Genomic DNA, 20,453 nt, shown 5'->3' with positions numbered 1-20,453 from the left:
TTAATATATATATTTTTTATAGTGGAGTTGTATGTTGAGACTTATACAAATCATTTTTCTTCATTTTAAGTTGACTGAAATACTAAAATGTGATTAAAAACATTTGTTTGTTTCTTTCGCCGCAAGAAAAAAATTATTTTTAAGGCAATAATTAAGTTTTTTATTTCTTGTTAATACATTTTCAAATATAACTTTTTGAAAAGGAAAAAATGTGTGTTAATGGAACACTCATTTGCAACAAGTTGATCAAATTGTCTACTAATATAAATATATAAATAGATCTTTTTTTTAAAAAAAAAAAATAAGTATTAGGAGATACTTATTTTGGAAAATTTCAAATTTTCTATTTTGGAGAAAAAAAAAAAGTATTGTCTAGTTTCCTACTCGAAATAAATGGTCCAATTAAAAGAGACATAAGGTATATGAGTGCTGTTATATTTAAAAATGATTTGAATATATATATATATATAGAGGCAGTAATGGATTTATGAAGAGATAAATTGGTATAATCCATCTTGAGTCTTGATGACCCATGGTACTAGTTAGGACCTTAGAGGCTGATCTCCATTCACTGGAAATAGATTTTAACCATTTAGTATTAAATACTCTAATGCAGAACTAATGCTCAAATGGAGGTAAATCTTTTTCTGACCCTATAAGCTAATTATATATATATATATATATATATATATATATATATATTTGCTTTAATGCATATGCCGTAGTTTATCATGTGATGGTAATCCATGAACAGCGAAGGAAGCATTTTGGAAGTCGACAAAATAGAATTGCTCACAATTTGTTAATCTCAAATTAATGAGGCTGTAAAATTACAACTACCCGTTACTCACCATGCATTAGCTTGCTAATTTCAATAACAGGTACATTTTATGTGTTCTGGGGAGAAAATCATCCACATCACAACATTTCAAAGAAAACTCTCTTCTTCTTCTTCTTCTTCTTCTTCTTCTTCTTTTTTTTCCAAAAAAATTGGTTAATACTTCTGCAATCTGCAGTCCATCTTTAGCAATTGATCGTTTCCTGGTTTAGATGATCTATGTCGCAGCAATTCCTGGTTATGGAGTTATGTTGCATCTTTCTAACAGCATTTTTACAATGCTAGAAGGAAGTAGTAGGCTAAAGCTATTGGCATGGAAATTATTATGCCAAAAATTACCCTGAAACAAGAACAAGATTCAGATATCTCAGATTCTTAGTTAAAAACCATACGCAGAATTGAACTTTGATATGGCCAGGGTGAATCACTAATTACCCTGTGCTCAATATGTCGGGATGTACGTTATACTCTTTGGCAAAAACAAATGGAACAATTCCTTGAGGAAGTGCTGCCTGCAGCATTAGAGAAGATTTTGTAACCCTCCTTGGTTGATTGTTGTACTGATCTAGAGTAAAACATACTGTAAGTACCTGCACAATAGCCTCTCTAAGGACTTTGCCCCTTAGTCCAACGGCAGTTGAAGGCACTGCCATTAGGGCAGGCCCCACCAAGAACTTCATTCCCATTGCTACCAATGCCAGTCGGGTTCCACATGGTATTATGCTAGCACGTGATGCCATGAAAAGACCTGTTAAGTAATCCAATTGAAAGAAGTTAAAAAATGATTCTCTACAGGTCTTTCTTAAAATTTGTATGGCACATAATCACATCATGTGTTTTCTCATACCTAAGCTGAACATTGCCATGCCAAGTCCCCCATTTGAAATTATGAGTATCGATTGCTTAACAATTTCTGGCATTTTTACTCCCCACCTGCAAAAAATGTCAACCCCATTGCCCCTTTTTGAGAATTAAAGATGTTGTCAACAATCTGTCTCGATTGGAAACTATAATGAGAATTATGTCTTTGTAAGGTCCTGCGAAGCTTACTTGAAGTGTATGCTTGCCCAAATGAGACCTGTTAAAGTTGCATGTGTATTGGGGTTTCTAAAAAGCTTCTTCCCCACTGTCAAAAGAATGAGCATAGTTTTGGTTTTCGTTGTTGTTCTGGTTCTTGCTTCCTCCTCTTCCTCATCTTTTTTCTCTTTCTCTTCCTCTTCCTCTTTTGTTTGTGCTTCCTGGGGGACTTCTGTATCAACTTTATACAGCAACAAACCCACTTTTTACTAACGTAATTGTATATAAGCAAAAGTGAAAACCACAAAAGCATGATTATGTAATATTTCAATTTTCATTTGGTTCTATGCCAGATACTAACCCGATGTATGGACAATATCATCACAATCATTAACTCACAGCCTACTCTATTGTAGTACCATGACATACACTTGTTGATGTTATAGGAGTATTTCACAGAAAACCCTTCTGGGAGATTCTAATCGGTACACATTCAATTGAAGTGAAGAGAGTTTAACTGGAGAAGAAACAAAGAAAACTGGAAAAGGGCCAAGGAAGGTGGTTTTTCTTAGGTGTCTATAGTTTACTAGACTTGATTGAAAACGGCTCATCTATTCACATTTAGGGAATTCAAATTGGAATTCAAGAAAGAAGGTTTCATGCTATTAAAGTTATTTATGTCCTATGTAAGTGATACTTTGAATCACTATCCTTCAATTGCAAATTCTGAATTCCTACCTGGGACTTCTAATGCTGGTGTTACGGGGCTGCCTTTGCGGCACTGAGCTCAAACAGAAACAACAATATATTGTACCAAATCAGGCTTTGTAAGACAATTATCTGGGAAAGGAGTGCTGGTGCTTCTTCCCCATACATGGCTTTCAATAGTGGCATTCCCAGGATCAGTGTGTTAGGCAGTGTTGACAGAGAGATGCCAGTTATGATCCAATTCAAGTCTCCTCGGGAGCTGACTTTAGTAATTGCTGTCAATACCAGAAAGGCAAGTAGCTTCTGCAATAAGTCTGCGAATATGAGTTGAAGGTTCATTTTGTAGGGGTTGTTGGCAGATATCACTTGAAACGATAACAGAGGAATTGAGTATTTTGCCACAAACTTGTTTATCCCTGCACATTGATCTGGAGTGAAAAGCTTCCACCATTTCACAGAGATGTAGGCTACTATCATGACAACATATAATGGAACTGCTGCTGCCACAACATGATAAACATCAGATAGAGAAATCATTATAGTACCAGGTCTGTTGTAGGATTGAAAAAATCTCTTTTGGAACTGAATTTATGGGTGATATAGCAATTTTGTGTGCTCTTGGATGCTTTGTCAAACCATGAAAACGCTATTGTGGGAATTCCTGTTTTAGGTTAAGCTTCCTCAGAAGTTCTCTTATTTCCGAGAACGCCCTTGAGTTGTCAATGTTTGTGTCAGGATGCGAACATAGTTATTGCCTTTTTACATAGATTACTTTAAATTGTTGCGTATGCTTTGTGATGTATTCTAATGTACTTTTGGTATATATTTCTTTGCCTGTTCTGATTGTTAATTGTCACTGGTGGACATAGTTTCGAATATAAATATCAGGGCATTTTTGTCATCGTAAGTCAAAAGGTTGATTCCATATTCATATGTTCTCGTTCTTTCGGTTCAGTGGTGGTTCTTTAGGCAAAAGAGAAATCTATAGGCTGACAAGGTAGCTATAAACCTTACCCGTTAGGCTTTAGAAATTTTCTTACTTCTGAACACCCTTTGTTTTGGTTTCCCTTGTTTGTTTTTTTTTTTTTTTTTTCAAGCAAATAACGGTTTACAAAAGAGGGGTTACAGACTAGGAAGAACTGGAGGGTCTTTCTCAATTCATAGTGCTTCTTCGTATCCATGGGAGGATGCGACCCTTAGCTTCCTTTGTTTTGACCATGCATACATAGTATTAGTTCAGGATATCTTGGTCTTTCGGTCTGCTTACATTTTTTGAAGAATAGAAGTGTGGATGATCAATACCCCGCCTTTCTTGATTATTCTGGAAAGTTTGTATCGACCTAGGTATTTTAACTTATAGTAAGGATTTTTAGAGTACTTTTTTATATTGAGTTGAGTTGAATGAGTTGAACAATCAAACGGGCCTTAGTCTGTTTTTTAGGGGAGGTGGTGTGGGTGTTTTGAGGAATAAAGAGTGAATTGTAAAACAAGTAATCAAGGAACTGAGTTATAACAGTGATAATGAAGAATTTTTCAGATTTTTGTCAAAAGTACAGAGAATAACTTGGGAATTTGCTTTTTAAAATGTGAGATTTTACCCAAAAAAAAACCTAGTGCTTTACTTTCTCCTAACCGTCTTCAATGAGACCCATAATCCCATCTAACCCATACATTCAATGCCACCGATCAGCATATGTCGACGATCGTTTTTCCAAAGAATGATGAGTCTCATTTTCCTAAACGGACTAGTTTGTTCTTGCAGATGAGTTGAAATTAAAATTAAAAAATTGAATAAAATATTATTTTAATATTATTTTTGTTTTGAGATTTGAAAAAATTGAATTCTTTATTTTATTTTATATGAAAATTTAAGAAAATTGTAATGATTAGATGAAATGAATTGAGCAGTTTCGTAAAAACAAACGAGTTACTTAATTTCTTCAATCCGTCTTCTCATGTGAGACCAAACGTTAAGTGCTTTACTTTCTACAAGCAGTCTTCAATGAGAGCAAACAATTCAATCTAGCCGATATATATATCATCATCACCACACAAGATTGACTAACCAGTTTAGTGCTGTTTTTACATGCAGGGGCTGAATCTCTCGAAGCTAATCAGCTGGCATCATTATCTGCCTCATGATGCATATATTTGCAATGGCTATTTTTAGTATAGAGTAACCTCCACTACTACGTTAAAATTCTCGTGCATTCAAAAAAATCTCAGGCCCCAAAGCTCCAGATGAAAAGAGAACCGTGCAGTAAGGGTCAACGGAGCAGTAGGCAAAATTGGAGTGGTCATGGGTTGCATGGTGATGAGCCCATTCGCAAATTTCGACTGTCAAAACAGTTGGAAGAGGATGGCTCCCCATTGTCTACGCACCTAATTTTAGCTTCCTTGGTTTACTATTTAAAATCACCCTCCAAATGTGTTTGGTATAAGTTGGACCGAGGCTATGTTGCCAACTTAAAAACTAGCTGAGCCTTGGTTTGATCGTATCGGTTAGTACTGTGGCAAGGTCTGATCCCGGTGCACCCCAGCCGGCCGACTCAATATTCCAAGACCTTGGCCATTTACTAACTCAAAGCCAAAAAAAAAAAAAAAAGAGATTACATATAGAAATGGCGGTAACTAAGTTAAGGCTCGTTTTCTTCGTTTCCTTGGCTGTGTTAATTCCAAGCCTCCAGGCCAACATTGGTGAATTCGACGAGTTTTGGCAGAAACGAGAAGTGGAAGCGAAGAAGGCTTCCCTCGAGGCCTATCAACCAAACCCTGAAATGGTCACCGAGCAATTCAACTCAAAAGTTAACGAGTAATACGATAACTATATATTCTATTTGAAATATTATTTTAATTAACGCAAATAAAATTTTAATAATCATAAGATGATGCAAATATATATAGTAGGACTAATAAATCTAAAAGATGTATACAAATAAAGTATCTATCCGAATTATTTATTTATTGTTACAATTTGTGGTACATGCAGTGCCTTGGAGGGGACAAACAGCTCAAGGAGACACCTGGGGAAATACAGAGGCCCATGCATGGCCACAAACCCAATTGATCGATGCTGGCGGTGCCGGAAAAACTGGGCTGCGAATCGCAAGAGGTTGGCGAAATGCGTCCTTGGATTCGGCCGCAAGACAACCGGAGGCCTGCGCGGCAAATTCTACGTTGTGACCGATTCCTCAGATGACAACGTGATGGACCCAAAGCCAGGTACTCTCCGACACGCCGTGATCCAGAAGGAGCCCTTGTGGATCATATTCAAGAGCAGCATGGTCATCAAGCTGTCCCAGGAGCTGTTGATGTCCTCTGACAAGACAATCGACGCCCGTGGCGCCAACGTCCACGTTGCCTATGGTGCTGGTATTTCTATATTTTTTGTCAGGAACGTGATTATTCATGGTCTTCACATACATGACATTGTTGCTGCCGGAGGTGGAATGATTAGAGACTCTGTGGAACATATTGGGGTTAGGACGAAGAGTGATGGAGATGGGATTTCTGTCTTTGGATCCTCAAACATTTGGCTCGATCATATTTCCATGTCCAATTGTCAGGATGGTCTTATTGATGTCATTCAGGGGTCCACGGCCATCACCATCTCAAACGGCCATTTCACCCGCCATAACGATGTAAGTTTTCTTTTCTTTTCTTTTTCCTTTTCTTTTTACTTTTTCATGATATATAGATAATCTTCATGCATGAATATTAGACTATGATCAAATTAAGTAATATTGTGATGGTGCATGCAGGTGATGTTGTTTGGCGCAAGTGATACCTATGCCGGTGATTCCATAATGCAAATCACGGTGGCTTTCAACCATTTTGGAAGGGGATTGGTGCAGAGGATGCCAAGATGCAGATGGGGTTTCTTTCATGTTGTTAACAATGACTACACTCACTGGCTTATGTATGCCATTGGAGGTAGTCATAACCCCACCATTATAAGCCAGGGCAACCGCTTCATAGCTCCACCCAACCGTGCAGCAAAGGAGGTATAATCCTAATTTATGGAAATTTTATTTCGCGTAATGCACGCTAATAAAGTAGCTACCACATTGCAACATACGTATATTGTATGTACATTTCCGAATTCCAAGCACATATTAACACTACTACTGAATATTTCTTTTGGATGTTTTAGGTGACCAAGAGGGACTATAACGCCCCTGAGAGCGAATGGAAGCGCTGGACTTGGAGATCAGAAGGAGATCTTATGATGAATGGAGCATTCTTTGTTGAGTCAGGAAACCCTAGCAAGAAGAGGAAATTCAACAGGATGGACATGATCAAGGCGAAGCCAGGGACATTTGTCACTAGGTTGACACGCTTTTCAGGTTCACTTAACTGCAAGCCCGGCAAAAGATGTTAAAAAATGTTTAAAAGAAAAGAGTATCATGCTATATATGAGCTATAAATGGAGCCTATATTTTTAGAGAATGACTTGCAAAACTTTAAAAAGTGAGAACATTTTCATGTGCGTGTTTGTTTCAATTGAACGAGAAAGGAGAGCAAAAAGGGGGAGAACCGAGAGAGAGATAGAGAGAGAGGTGGGAAAAGGATGATGGGAGGAGACAGGTGAGTACCAGGACAATTCTATTAGGTCACTTTGTCTAGAGAATTTGTTGGTTTATTTGTCTACTACATTCATTTATTCAGCTACTTGTACAAGTGGAAGATGTTGTGTAAAATATTTCAACGAGTATTTTGAGACAAAACAAGATCAAGGAAATGATAAAATCCACAACCTCAAAAATCCCTTTCAGGATTCGAAATAAAACCAACAGGAATCTGATTCTTTTACGATAAAGTGGAACACAGCTCAGAGATGGCAATTTGGAGACAAGAACCTAGCAGTCTTGTAGGACATGCTCCAATTTTTTCTTCCTCGCCAGTTTCCCTTGCGCCAAAAGCCTTGTTAAGAAAACAATGCTACATAAAACCCACAGATCTAAATTGCAGTACGACACCGTTCAATAACATAAACACAAATCCGAAGAGGATAAGGTTGCTAGTGGCTTCATGCCTAACTGAAAGATTCATGCCTTAATTTTTTGCATATAGCATCTCCAGTTAAGAAAGAAACTAGGTGACTCTGGAATAGGATCAACTGGCACTTTTCCCTTCAAATGTACAACAGCTAAAAGAAGGTTCATAAATACCAGATGCAGCTTGATGTGGCTGAGCTGCTTCTGCAAATACATATTTTGGGGGTGCCACAGCACCATCTAATTCTGTGTCTAATCGTTGCTGCTCTCTGCATATCTGGTAGGATTAGATGCGACCATGGTTGACTTGACAGCCCCTTGAACATGCATAATGTAAAACCCAAGAAGCAGAGTGCTTACGAGGTTATGACCGAAAACTTTTATATTCGTGCGCGCAGTACGGTTACATGTTTGAAGTATCTAGAACTTCTATTCCCAAGATAACCCCTTTTTTTTTTTTTTTTTATCGGTCTATTCCCAAGGTAACTACTGCAAGTGGAGTCCATTACCCGTTTAGCCAATCAAGGAAAAGAGGGGATAAAAACCTTCTGACCGGATATGGCATAGATACATAGTCAAGGATGTGAAAAATATCCTGCACTAACATTACAGATGAGCTGACTGATATAACACTTGTACAAAAACTGAGGATAACATCCACCATCCAATCTATGAGCTGTCAGATTCATTCCCAGAATCTATATTCATCGGTTGCTGGTTCTTGTAGCCACTAATTTCCTCCCTGTAACGTTTTTGGTCTTGACGAGCCTTTGCTTCATATGGTTCTTTCTCCTCCGCTGTTTGGCACAAATGGAAAAGTGCATTAACTCAGCATGACTAGATAATACAAGCTGTAATCGGAAAATCATATGGAGATAGATCCCGATTAAGTTCAAGAAACAAATGAATTAGTCAAGTCACGTGTACCTGTCATCTTTTTCCACTTATCTCCAAGTACTCTCCCCACATCCGTAAACACAATACCAGGGTTGCTTTTCTTGACATTCTGTTATCAGATCGATTAGTGTTGGCAAAAAATACATGTCTCAGACTCTCATGCATAACTATAGTAGTTGCATGCATGAAGAGAAAACATAAGGGACAATTGCAGACTACCTTATAAAAAAACTCAGGTAAATCTCCCTATTTTCGCATATTATAATCACATAGATTTCAAAAGTCAGCTCACTGTAAAACTGGCTGATTTTGGGTAACATCACAGGCAAGGACTTGGATTCAGGTTCAAGCGAGGATGAAGAATCATATATCAAACATTGAAAATATGCACTCAACGAGAATCCAAATAATTGAACATATGTCGGAAAGGTCAATAAAGGCCATGCACGGGGCATATTTCTTCTAATTATTAAAGATCTAGAGGAAAAAACTGCCCCAACTAGGAATAACTTCTCCCCAAGCCCACAACCAAACTGTCCATGCCAACTAATTATATTTTTTCTTGAACCTGCTTTATACTATTAAAGACAATACAAGCACAATTAATGTAGAACAAAAGTCACCTCTCTTTCCATTTGTGAGAAGAACATGAAACCAGACATTGCCCTCTTTGGTGCATTTGGATCCTTCTTCTTTTTCTGTTTTTTCTTCTTTGAAGCATCTTCATCTCCATCTCTAGATTTCTTCTTAGAAGAAGTTGCCTTGGAAGACGAAGTCTCTTTTCTGGATTCCTTTTTCCCAGGCTTCTGAAAATTTGGCACTCATTTTATGTGAGTAAACAAAGAAAGAAAAGAAGATACTTATTAACAAAAGTAACTGAAGAAAATCTAATGGTAATCCTCCAAAAAGACTACGAAAATAAGAATGTTTTGCCTCTTTCTCATCTCCACTTTCGCTAGCATCAGATTCCTCCTCTCCAGAATCATCGGTTGGAGAACCACCATCATCTTTGTCAATAACAAAATCTTCATCCTGCAAGAAGCTACCATGTTTATACACACTTGTGATAAAGCATACCAAAGACATGCCTAAGCAAAGGGCATACCAAGATCCAATAATGCATAACCGAGAAGCAGGAACGGAACACAAGCGGGATAAGCATATTTTTTTGCAAGAGCACACAAACAACAGATAATAACACTTGAAGAAATATGCAAACCCAACATGTGGACGAAACAATTGGATCCATGAATACTCAAACAACTGCGAGCAAAGGCAAATGAATGCACAAAGACAACAGTACAGATATCCCAGTTACATATGATAGACAATTAGAACATGTGCGGACACATACACATACACATACACAGACAGACACAGAGAGAGAGAGAGAGAGAGAGAGAGAGAAGAGAGAGAGAGAGAGAGAGAAGGGGGGGGGAGATTAAGTAATAAGCATCAAGATCCCACATATTTCTGCAAGTACCATAAAGGTCAAAATCTAATAAATGCTGTGAAATAGGGAAATATATATATATATATACTAGAAATTTTTCAGCCATCTTAAATTTATCTGCAGGTTTATGAAAGATCTCCCCCTGCCAATAAAAAAACCCAGGAAAAAGGAAAATTGAAAAACCAAACCATTAATAGAAGATCTACCTCTTCATCACTCTCATCTCCACCAGCTAGATTCTTAATGCGCTCCAGATGTGGATCAACAGCATCATCTTCTTCGTCCTGAAGAACACGTGCTACACCATCTGTAGTTTGGAAACCTCCCAGGTTCATAATTTTCAAGCCCTTCCCACTGCACAAACAGCCAAAATGTGAAAATTTGAAGATGGCCTTAAGATTCTATCCATTAAATGATATGATAAATTTAAGTGACCTGATGAAGTCAAAAAGATTATGGTATTCGTTCCTCTGGATGTTACGAAAAAGATGTTCTTGCTCGGTTTTCAGTCTTATAAGAAGATCAAAGTAATGCATATTTGAGCCACCAGCAGCATGCCTCTCGAATTCCACATACTCGATCTTTTTTTTTTTTATCAGTAAACAAGATTGTATTGATCATAAGAAATATGAACAAGGTCAGTCTCCAAGTTATGTCCATCACACAATCAAATCAATGATTTGTCAGCACAAGTTAAAAGAACAGACCTGTTCATGAAGAATAAGCGTAGGAGGTTTCGGTAGAAAGAAGAAACTCTTTTCAAGTGGATACAGGACTCCATCTTCAGCCTTCAATGATGACTTCACCGCATAACCATCTTGACAGCTACGGAATTTTCCTGGTTTAGTAACTTTGGAACCAGACAAGCCACGCAATATTGTGGTGAACACTTCATGAATGAGTCCCTATTTGTTTAAACCAAGCCATCAGAGAAGCTCATGTAAATTCAGCAAGCCCACCTCCCAAAAACTCATCACAACTACTAAATATACAACTAATTTTTTTGTTTTGGACCCAAATACACAAAATAACCAAAAACAAACAGTGCCTAATGAGCTAATAATAAGTATTAAAAAAAAAAAGGAGAGAGGAATAAAGTACCTTATAAGATGGTTCTAACTTGTCTTTATATTTGGTGTTCAGAAGATCTTCACTTATTGACAGGGCGTTATCCACTACATAGTCAGTTTCAAACTGTGCAAGAATGAAGATGAGCAAATAAGTTCATTATAGCAATAACAGGAAACCCATAGTGATGCAGTGAACCTGACAAATACCTGCAACACTATATGTGGGTACAAAGTTTGCCCTTTACGGATTGGTGGATCAAGGGTAACAACAACAAATGTATGTGGCTGGTTAGACTGCATAAACACAACTAGCAAATATAAGTTTTGACGGATAACATTAAAGAAAAGAGAACCAATCCATTGGTTGAAGGAAATCATAAAAAGCATGATTTGAATGCATTGATCACTCTCATAATAATCTCCAAAGCCTTTGCAGAAAGAAAGAAATGTGCATTCAAACATTCTAATCAGTTCTCATTAAATAATTTCCATAAAGAGAACCTTAGGAAGCAAAAACAGACGAACAACACTGCTGTATTGAATCTTGAAATCATTAGCCTGTCCTTGAAGTCGTAAGAATGACAGATGAAGTTCAACATTGTATCGCCCCCTGCAAATTAGCCATATATAAGGCAAGGAAATAAAACTGAAGGGCATACCAAAAAATTTGGCATGTACATAGCTGAATGAGATATGTCCATTTGCCAAAGTAGCTACCTTGGCGTGAGGATTGCAATGCCCTCAAAGGTAACCACAGCTTCTTCACCTCCAGCACCAACATCTGCCATTGACATTATTTTTTCACGGAAAACCTAACAGAAAAAATATCCCAGTTAACAATCCTAAGCAAACCACCCAATTTTATTACAGAAAAAGAAGCACACCTGAGCAGGAGGACGATTCTCATCACCAACAAATTGGGTGTTGGAATTAGGTATGTGAAAACTTATCTCCATCAATGAATCTTTCTGTGAAATAACATAAAATTGCTCAGAAACATTTAATATACAATCAAACAAGAAATCTAAAATTAAAGCATTATTGCTATGTTGTCTAATATTATGGTAAAAAGAAAAGACAATCTTTTGGGCCCAAAGTAAAGCTTAAATTTGAATGGATAGCGATGTTTTCATGAACATCAAATTAGTGAATGCTGAACTCAGGCAATGAATGTAAGAACAAAATATACCCCCACGAACCTCGTTAGCTCCAGTTGTATCATCCACATGGAATTCTAAGATTACATCATTTTTCCCTTGAAGCTGAGTTTGTGAGACATCAGCCAGAGATACCTCAAATGCTTGCTTTGAACCAACCAAAAAACTCAGTGTATTACCTAAAAATGGTGTAAGAAAAGGGCAAAAATTATTTAATCAAGGCAGACTAGTAGCCTAACTACAGATGCAATCATACATAAGATAATCAACATATTTTTAATTAGCCAGATAACTGTATTCTCTTTCTATTGCACTCTGCTTGCTAAGTTGGAGATGCTGCAGGATTGCAAATAAGAGAAGGGTTTTGAGATTTTTTTAGAACATCATGGAGCCACCACAAAATTTAACGTAAGAAGCTGGAAATTCTAGCTAATTATGAATAACTTTTTTTAATCAGTAAATAGGAATTTTATTAAACATATATATTTTCTTATGTCGGGAAACCTCTCCAAGGCAGGGCCCTTCGGACCCACCCCTGCAAAGTAAACCCCAGTCCCATGCACCGCATCCTCGAAAGTTTCCCTACACAGAATTGGTTAAATCGCTGGCTTTTCACCAGGGGGTGTGGCCCCAAAAGATTGTTTGCACCCATGAGGTGTTGTACCTTGGACCTTGAAGGGAGTGATATCCCAAGACCAAGGCCTTCACCACTTGGGTCAACCCCTTGGGGTTAGGAATTTTATTAGATATAGGCGAAGCCAAGTACACAGGACATATACAAGAACCACAATTATGAATAGCATATCCTGTGTATTTGGCCTATGCCTTTTTCTACTAATAAAGTTTTACTTTTTCTTATAAAAAAAACCTATTGGATGTATCACATGATTGTAAATGCATCACATTTTTTTTATAAGCAAAATAACATTTTATTGAAACTAGTAAATAGGCATAGCCCAAGTACACTTGCAAATTGCAAATGCATCACATTTTAATTAACAGGATTGCACACGTGAGGTTTTAATTTTCTAGAAACACATCATGTAACATACGGGCCAAATTTAGGGCTTAAAACTAGTATTTTATTTATTTATTTATTTATTTATTTTTATTGCCTTTATATTTTTATCATCATTTTAGAAAATGTGCTAACCGATAGATTAAATTAGGATTCCTTCCTTATCAGAACCTTCGTATGGTTATCCATTAGGTTTCCGTATTAGATTTGGTTCCTTGTTCAAGACCAACTCAAACTCAAAACATTCAAAATCCTCTCAGAATCTGATCCCTCATAGGAGAATGTTCCTACAGTTTAGGCAATTTCGAATTATAAACGATCTCCTAAAGATTTAGGTTGCTTCCCTCCGTCGCCTATAAGAAACCCACAAGGCCTCTGAATTGTACACACAAAAATCCCTAGAGAAAAGACTCTTTCACGTAGAGAAAGAAACTCACCCGCAAGCACCACGCAACATCCCTCCCAGCAACCAACAGCCATCTCGACGGACCACCTCCCACACCACCACAGAAAACACCGGCCAACCTGTTTCCGTCACACCCACTCCCTCTGGTAAGCCCTTGCCGCCGCGCGCCACCTTCCTCCCTCTTGGTATTTTAAGTTTCATTTTTCTAAACTCTCTCCCTCTCCCTCTCCCTCTCCCTCTCCCTCTCTCGGTGTCGCACCACCATAAGGACCCCCTAGTTGTGTCGCCGGTCACTCCCAGCCACCCAAAGCCGCCGTTGCACTCAGCCCTCTTTCGGTGAGCATCGCACCCCCTCTCTCGTAAGCCTATGTTCTCTCTTTAATTTTATTTTGTTTCAGTTTTTCCAAAATACCCTCAAAAACAATTGTTCGTATGTCTCCATAAATCCTATTGAAGAAACTTTGTTTTAAAGTAATTACAGTGTAGTCTACAGTGTCTTTGGGAAATTTCATGTTTTAAACTTGTGCATTACGTGGGCTGATTTCCTATATGGGCTGGGTGAGTTCAATTAAACATGTGATTTTAAATTGAATTTGCTTTAAGTGTGGGCTGTGTTGTAAGAGTTATTGCTCTAAGGGTCCACATTTCGTTAATCAAGGGGAAGTTTATAAACCATTTTACAGCAGCAAGTCTAAAGGGATTTAAAACATGCATTATTGGGTAATAAATCATGATTAGCCTACTGTATTAATAAACATATTTCATGAAATCATTATTTACACGGTTATTTTATAAAATAGATAATATATATATTCCCTACTAAAATATATTTAAGGGATTTTAAAGTATGTTTTTTTAAAGTATGCTATGAAGCCTATTATTTTAGTTAAGTTCCATTATATGTATTTAATTACATGGAATATTACGACACGCTTTTCTAGGAAATTAGTAACGTCTAGTACCTCCTATAGGTAACGCGCTACAAGTTGGAAATCAGGAAGCAACGCTAAGAGGTAAATAGTATGATCATATAAATGCATGCTTACTGTGATTATTATTATTTTGTATGAAAATATGATGTGCTTATGATGGTTGACTATGCTACGTTAAGAGGCAAGTCAAGGTTAGATTCCTCTTACGATCTTTGATGAAATATGAGATTATGCTTGAATGAATGAATTTGTTGTTCAATTGATTGAATGTTACTAAAATCATATGAGAGCCATGAGATGTTCATGTAGTAATTCAAGTATGCCTTGTAAAGTAATAGTCAGATTATACAAGCCATGTCCATATAATACATAGATTATGTATGCCATGTTCATATAGTACTTAGATCATGTATGTCATGTTCATGTAGTACTTGGATCATGTATGCCATGGAATGTCATAAAACGTTCAAAGCATGTTATGTCAGGTCATGTTATGCTATGCCATGTATAAAAAAATACCATGTTATGATATGTCATGCTATACCATGTACAAGAATACACCATACTATGCTATGCCATGTACAAAAATATACCATGTTATGCTATGTCATGTACAAGGATACGTCATGTTATGCTATGTCATGTACAAGAATATGCCATGTTAGAAATGTTCATAAAGTCTAATAAATTCTCATGCATTAAAAAAGATAAGAAATATTACGGTTCCACGGACTCAAGCGTGGTTAACCACAAGTTAAGTGAAACACGGACTCAAGCGTGTTTCACTCCATGTATTTCAATCAAGTGAAACACGGACTCAATCGTGTTTCACTCCATGTTATTCAGTTAAGCGAAACACGGACTCAAGCGTGTTTCACTCCACGTTAAGACAAGATAAACAAGTTATTATGCATTCACGTTACATGTTTGTCCTGATTATGTATGTTTCCGCTCATGATGATGATTGTATATGTGCTATGTGGATATATGACGATATATGTATATATGCAAAGTTTTTCAGAAAGTTATATTACGTGTATGATTGGGAATTTGTGATGCTCTTATGTATTTTGTTAAGAGTCTTCAAAAACTAAATCCATGCTAGGCCAGATTATGTTTTACAGTATGATGTGCTATTTACTGAGTATTCGACTCATTTTTGTTTGTCTTCCTGTTTTCTTTCATGTCTAATTTTACAGATGATGTTTATAACGATGCAGAGCTGGATGGCCAGGAGTAGATTTAGTACAAAGAATTAGAAAGAAATAAGTGATATTCACACAAGAATTAGATCTAGTTTACGTCATTCATAGGATTAGTTTATGTTCTTTTACTTTACGTTCAGTTTTCGAGATGATTATGTTCAAATCAGTTTTAACATTTTATCGCTTTTCAATAAATGAGGTATTTCAGGATATGAATCTCTTTACCGGGCATTATATTATGAATGTTAGTAACATCTCTATCCTATGGGAACGGGGTGTTACACATCAAGGTGCAGCCTAATGATCAGGGCAGGCTAGGAATGATAGTAGAATCAAACAGCCTGGGTTCGATTTCGTACAAGGAGTTCCCCTAGATTAGCTAACATACAGCTTTAGCAGGGGCTCATGTGCTTTACTCTCTAGGGGTCGATCCGAAAGGCTTTGCCTTGATGAGATTCCACATCAACAAAAAAATCTAGATAAGTCTTTAAGCTAGCTTACAAAAAATAAATAGGAAATTATCTCTAAAATAGGGAAATGCTCTTCAAGTTTATCACTCAAAGAAAAACCCAATACATTAACAAAAGAAAATTCTTGCAAGCCATATCAAAGGCAACATAACACAAAATGATCAATATATACCTGAGCAAAATTACAAGCGAACATTGGAAAGCATCATATCAGATAGAGAAACTCGATTTAAATCAACAATTTGAATGGAAAAGAATGCAACTGACCATTTAAATCAACTTCTCCCCAATTACGCCCACTGACAGAAAGTTGCTTCTCCTCTGGTGTTATACCACAAGTGTTTTCAAAAAAATTGGTCAAACTAGTGACATCCTATAGGCAAAGCACAAAAGAAAAAAATAAGGATTAGCTACTTCTGAACATTTTTTTTATTTTTTTTTTATAAGCAGTGCAAATTTTATTGAAGGCACGGAAGGGTAGAACCAAGTACATAGGAAGCATAAAAAAGTATACAACCAACTAGCAAAATAATCCAAACATTTCAAAGCATGATTTAGGCTCTGTTTGGATGTTGAGTTGGTCTCATCTCACCTCACCTCATCTCATCTCATCTCATCTCAACATCCAAACACCACTCAAAACACAAATACTTTACAATTTCAAATCTTACCTTTTTCATCTAATCATTACAACTTTCCCAAACTTCCAAACAAAATATAAAAAAAAATCAACTTTTTCAAATCCCAAAACAAAAATAATATTCTAATAATATTTTAACTTTATAATATTTTTATTCAACTTTTTCTTTCTCCTTTCCCAAAATCCCATAAAACATCTTAACTCAAATCATTTCATTACTATTCACAAACTATTTCACTGTTATTTATAGATTTCTTATCTCATTTCATCTCAACATCCAAACGATGCCTTAGAGATATTCCCGCATTATAGTCATATGAAACAGCCATTGACATGCAGCATATGCACTGAACAGGCAACCGATTAATCAGCTAGTTTTTTAATCAGTAAATAAGAATTTTATTGATGATAATAGGCATAGCCCAAGTAGATAGGACAAATACAAGAGCGATACCTAAGTCAAGTTAACACGAGTTATAAAAGCAATCCTTTATAGCATTCACTGAAAATTGGTTACAGAATACATTGATGCTAATTCAACAACTTCTAGGTGCATGTGCGTGTATGTGAGAGAGAGAGAGAGAGAGAGAGAGAGATAATAACCTGGTCTCGGAACCCAGTGAACTTATAGAATAATCCGTCTTTGATTCGGACACCAAGTTGATTTGTCCTTGGGACCTTCATCCATGTCACCCCCATGATGTCAGCTTTATCAACCTCAATTGCCTTACCGCCTCCTTGTTTCTTCCATAAAACCCCTCCTGAATATATCTTAAGCTGCCCTGGATTCTGCATTCCAAATACGATAAAATTGGGACATCTAGTATCAAAAAAGTGTAAACTTTTTTTTTGGGGGGTGGGGGAACTAACAAAGTGTAGACTTGTTCAACCTAGAATAACAGAGTTTTACAGAATGCAAAAAATTGAAACTTTCATAAGTGGTAAGAGAAAGAGGGGCGTGATCAGAAATTGAACAAGCTTCTTAAGTTTTTTTCCTTCTATGATAAGTACTCATAAAAAATTTAGAAAGTTTTTTCTTAATAGGATTAACTGCTCTTAATACACAGCATACAAAAGTATCTAAACTTTTCCTGCCTTTAATAACCAATAAGTTTTACCAAACTCAGAAAAGCTGAGTCAATTACTATAAAGTGGCCTAGAGACTATGCAAACCATGCGAGGTCAGAACCAGTAGAAGGAGTCCGACTATGGCAATATGGCTGAAAGAGATATGCTCAGTACATTAAAGGAGATGAAAAACCAACATGTCGAGTTGGAGGCAACGGTTGTTTTTTTTATCTACGAAAATAGATTTGCTTTCAGCTGAAGGTAACAGGGTTGTAAGGCCCAATAAAAGGGAGTCCAAGATAGGCTCGAATCCATTAAAATCAGAGAAAGTCGGGTTTGGCCCAGTCTCTATAACCAGATCCAAAAGAGTGTGGAGGGTCAAAAGGAAAACAGGGTCATTCGAAGTGGGCTCTACGTCGGGTATCGGTGTAGAGACAGCCGAAATGGAATACCCTCCACCACGGGTCAGCGTTCTCCTCGTAGAAAAGATGGCACCCTCACCGGAGCTGAGTGTAACGCCGAAGTGGCACATTATGGATCGCCGGGGGGTGACACATCTCCAGTTCTTGCTAACGAAACGATGGCACCCACTTCAGAAGGTGAAGGAAATTTGAGGGTTTGCCACCAACCCAGAACCTCCAATGGTGACCATGACCTCACCACTCATGACAGAGAGAAACAATTTGTTGGTATCTCTTCAGGCATCTTGTGACAGTAACAAGGGTGATGTTGAGGAGGTACGACATTTAAAAGCAGGGGATGGTGTGGAGGAAATTTTGGGCTTGTAGTTGGTGCCTTGCAAAAAGGAATGTTTAGGGCCTAGTGTATAGTTGGAAGCTGAGTCTAGGGAAGATGTTGTCCCCTTGATATCTCTTCCTCCGTTAGCTGGTTCATCATCAGATTGGGTTCTACAAAAGATTAACAAAATACAACAGTGTATGGGGATTACAAGTGGAGGATTTGACGACCAATTCACAACACTACTCACTACTATTGAGGCGGGTCACTTGAAACGAAATCAAGATTTAAGAAGAGCAGGGAGTTAAAGCATCTTATTTGGGCAATCATGAATCAACTACGATACTAAGGGAGGTAGTTCAAGTCAAGGGAGGGTAGGAGTGTAGGTAGGGGTGTAGTATTAGTTTCGGGTGTAGTATGTAGAATGTAATTTCTAAGGGAGTTTCGGGTGGTGTCTTAGTTTTGTGGAAACAAGGAGTTGGGGTAGTTACAATGATTTGCTTTGCTGTGGGGAGGACGTTTTGTCCCAATTGGGCTTGGTGTATATTGGATGGACTTACTGGTCATTAGGGGTACTCTATTATGGGCTAGGTGTTCTCTCTTGTATACACCCAGTGTACTTGGTTACGCCTATTAATATTAATAAATTTTTGCTTACAAAAAAAATTACCATAAAATTTCTGAGGTGTGATCGCTTAGGGTTTCAGATAAAACAAGATTATAAGATTTCGTTTCTAATTCCAAATTACAACTAATCAAACAGTTTAAAACCCAATTCGTTAAATAAAGTGGACAAGGAAAAGGACCAAAAGGTATACAGCGAATTAGGTTTCTTAATTGAAGACGCAGAGAAAGTAATATGATGAGATTCGGAAGTCCGTTGTTTATTTTGCAATTTCACATTAAAAAAAAAAAAAAAACTTATGTAGAAGTTTCCAGCGATGTAATTTTGAAATAAGGTTTCTAAAAGAAGGATCCGCAGTCACAATAATCATTTCCCCCCACAATCACCCAGTAACGGTACAGACCAAAACCAAATATCTGTGATCAAAACCGAAAAAAATTAGGAAACGCGAAATTAGGGTTCCAAGAACACCAAACTATAGCATCCAGATTAATAAAATCCCGAATCATCATCCCGACTCCTCCCACTATCAGCGTAAATGAAGCACCAAACTAAAGATAGTTGGTTCTATTCGACAAGGAACTAGGGCGCATAAAATTAGGGTTCTGAAATAGCATCGAGAAAGAGCGCCATATCGAAGAAGGAAAACCCACAGATTAAGCTCAAGTACATGAATCAAGATGAATAGCAGTGAGCCAGAGAGAAAGCGAGAACTCACAGTGCCTCCACGGCCTCCGAGAGAGATATTGTTGAAGAGGTGGCCGTCGGCCATGACTGAAAATCGAAAGCAAAGCGAGCTGTAGAAATGCAAAAAGAGTTCCGAGTGTCAGAGAGAGAGAGTCTCCTGTTAGAAAATGAGAGAGGGAGAAGGGGATTTATGATTATATATAGGTCGAGAACGGTGCGTATCGCCATGACGCAGTTAAAGCTTGTGGCGCGAATGAGGGTATGATTAGCTGCGGGCGTATCTATTTCAGTATAAATTTTAGGTCAAATCAAACAGCGTGGCTAAAATATTTTGACCATCGTTTTTTTTTTTAATATTCACATTTCACTTGAAATTAATAACTGCACAAAAGTATAGTTTACATTGTATTTTGTAAAACTATAAGATTTGACATCTTCATATTCATTAGTCCCATTTATTTTCACAATTTATTTCAATTTATCTCATTTAATTATTATAATTTTTTTAAATTTCTACACAAAATAAA

At 37.2% G+C, this 20,453-nt stretch overlaps 3 protein-coding genes across 3 annotated transcripts; 1 reads left to right on the top strand and 2 right to left on the bottom strand.

The window, feature by feature from the left end:
- Positions 1 to 776: 776 nt before the first annotated feature.
- On the bottom strand, positions 777 to 3,309 carry LOC121248488 (auxin efflux carrier component 8-like). Its single transcript, XM_041146964.1, is given in 6 exon segments — positions 777 to 1,178; positions 1,274 to 1,350; positions 1,429 to 1,586; positions 1,686 to 1,771; positions 1,889 to 2,076; positions 2,594 to 3,309. Coding segments are annotated over 6 exon segments (1,083 nt in total). The 5' UTR covers positions 3,101 to 3,309; the 3' UTR covers positions 777 to 1,111.
- Positions 3,310 to 4,556: 1,247 nt separating this feature from the next.
- Positions 4,557 to 7,255, top strand: LOC121250036 (pectate lyase-like). Its single transcript, XM_041148946.1, has 4 exons — positions 4,557 to 5,375; positions 5,553 to 6,204; positions 6,325 to 6,567; positions 6,717 to 7,255. The coding sequence occupies exons 1-4, from the start codon at positions 5,185 to 5,187 to the stop codon at positions 6,942 to 6,944; spliced, it is 1,314 nt and encodes a 437-aa protein (XP_041004880.1). The 5' UTR covers positions 4,557 to 5,184; the 3' UTR covers positions 6,945 to 7,255.
- Positions 7,256 to 7,673: 418 nt separating this feature from the next.
- Positions 7,674 to 20,254, bottom strand: LOC121250035 (FACT complex subunit SSRP1). The gene is made up of 16 exons (XM_041148945.1): positions 19,958 to 20,254; positions 17,412 to 17,597; positions 16,436 to 16,541; positions 12,180 to 12,316; positions 11,865 to 11,948; positions 11,698 to 11,792; positions 11,482 to 11,590; positions 11,188 to 11,274; positions 11,012 to 11,104; positions 10,618 to 10,815; positions 10,346 to 10,491; positions 10,117 to 10,264; positions 9,391 to 9,489; positions 9,081 to 9,263; positions 8,488 to 8,566; positions 7,674 to 8,357 (listed from the first exon to the last, which is right to left on the bottom strand). Exons 1-16 carry the CDS (start codon positions 20,009 to 20,011, stop codon positions 8,230 to 8,232), a joined length of 1,932 nt encoding a protein of 643 aa, XP_041004879.1. The 5' UTR covers positions 20,012 to 20,254; the 3' UTR covers positions 7,674 to 8,229.
- Positions 20,255 to 20,453: the final 199 nt, after the last annotated feature.

The sequence above is a fragment of the Juglans microcarpa x Juglans regia genome, chromosome 2D, assembly GCF_004785595.1.
Source record: "Juglans microcarpa x Juglans regia isolate MS1-56 chromosome 2D, Jm3101_v1.0, whole genome shotgun sequence".
Lineage (NCBI taxonomy): Eukaryota > Viridiplantae > Streptophyta > Magnoliopsida > Fagales > Juglandaceae > Juglans > Juglans microcarpa x Juglans regia.
Note: the sequence above shows the minus strand (reverse complement) of the source record. Positions and strands in the feature narration are given on the sequence as shown.

Excerpts from the sequence above, each read along its gene's own strand:
- LOC121250036 (XM_041148946.1), top strand. The coding sequence starts at position 5,185 with ATGGCGGTAACTAAGTTAAGGCTCGTTTTCTTCGTTTCCTTGGCTGTG. Across the intron at positions 5,376-5,552 it reads TTCAACTCAAAAGTTAACGA|TGCCTTGGAGGGGACAAACA; the intron begins GTAATACGATAA and ends TGGTACATGCAG. Across the intron at positions 6,568-6,716 it reads CCAACCGTGCAGCAAAGGAG|GTGACCAAGAGGGACTATAA; the intron begins GTATAATCCTAA and ends TGGATGTTTTAG.
- LOC121250035 (XM_041148945.1), bottom strand. The coding sequence starts at position 20,011 with ATGGCCGACGGCCACCTCTTCAACAATATCTCTCTCGGAGGCCGTGGA. Across the intron at positions 17,598-19,957 it reads TCGGAGGCCGTGGAGGCACT|AATCCAGGGCAGCTTAAGAT; the intron begins GTGAGTTCTCGC and ends TTTGGAATGCAG. Across the intron at positions 11,275-11,481 it reads GTCTGTTTTTGCTTCCTAAG|TCTAACCAGCCACATACATT; the intron begins GTTCTCTTTATG and ends GTGTTTATGCAG.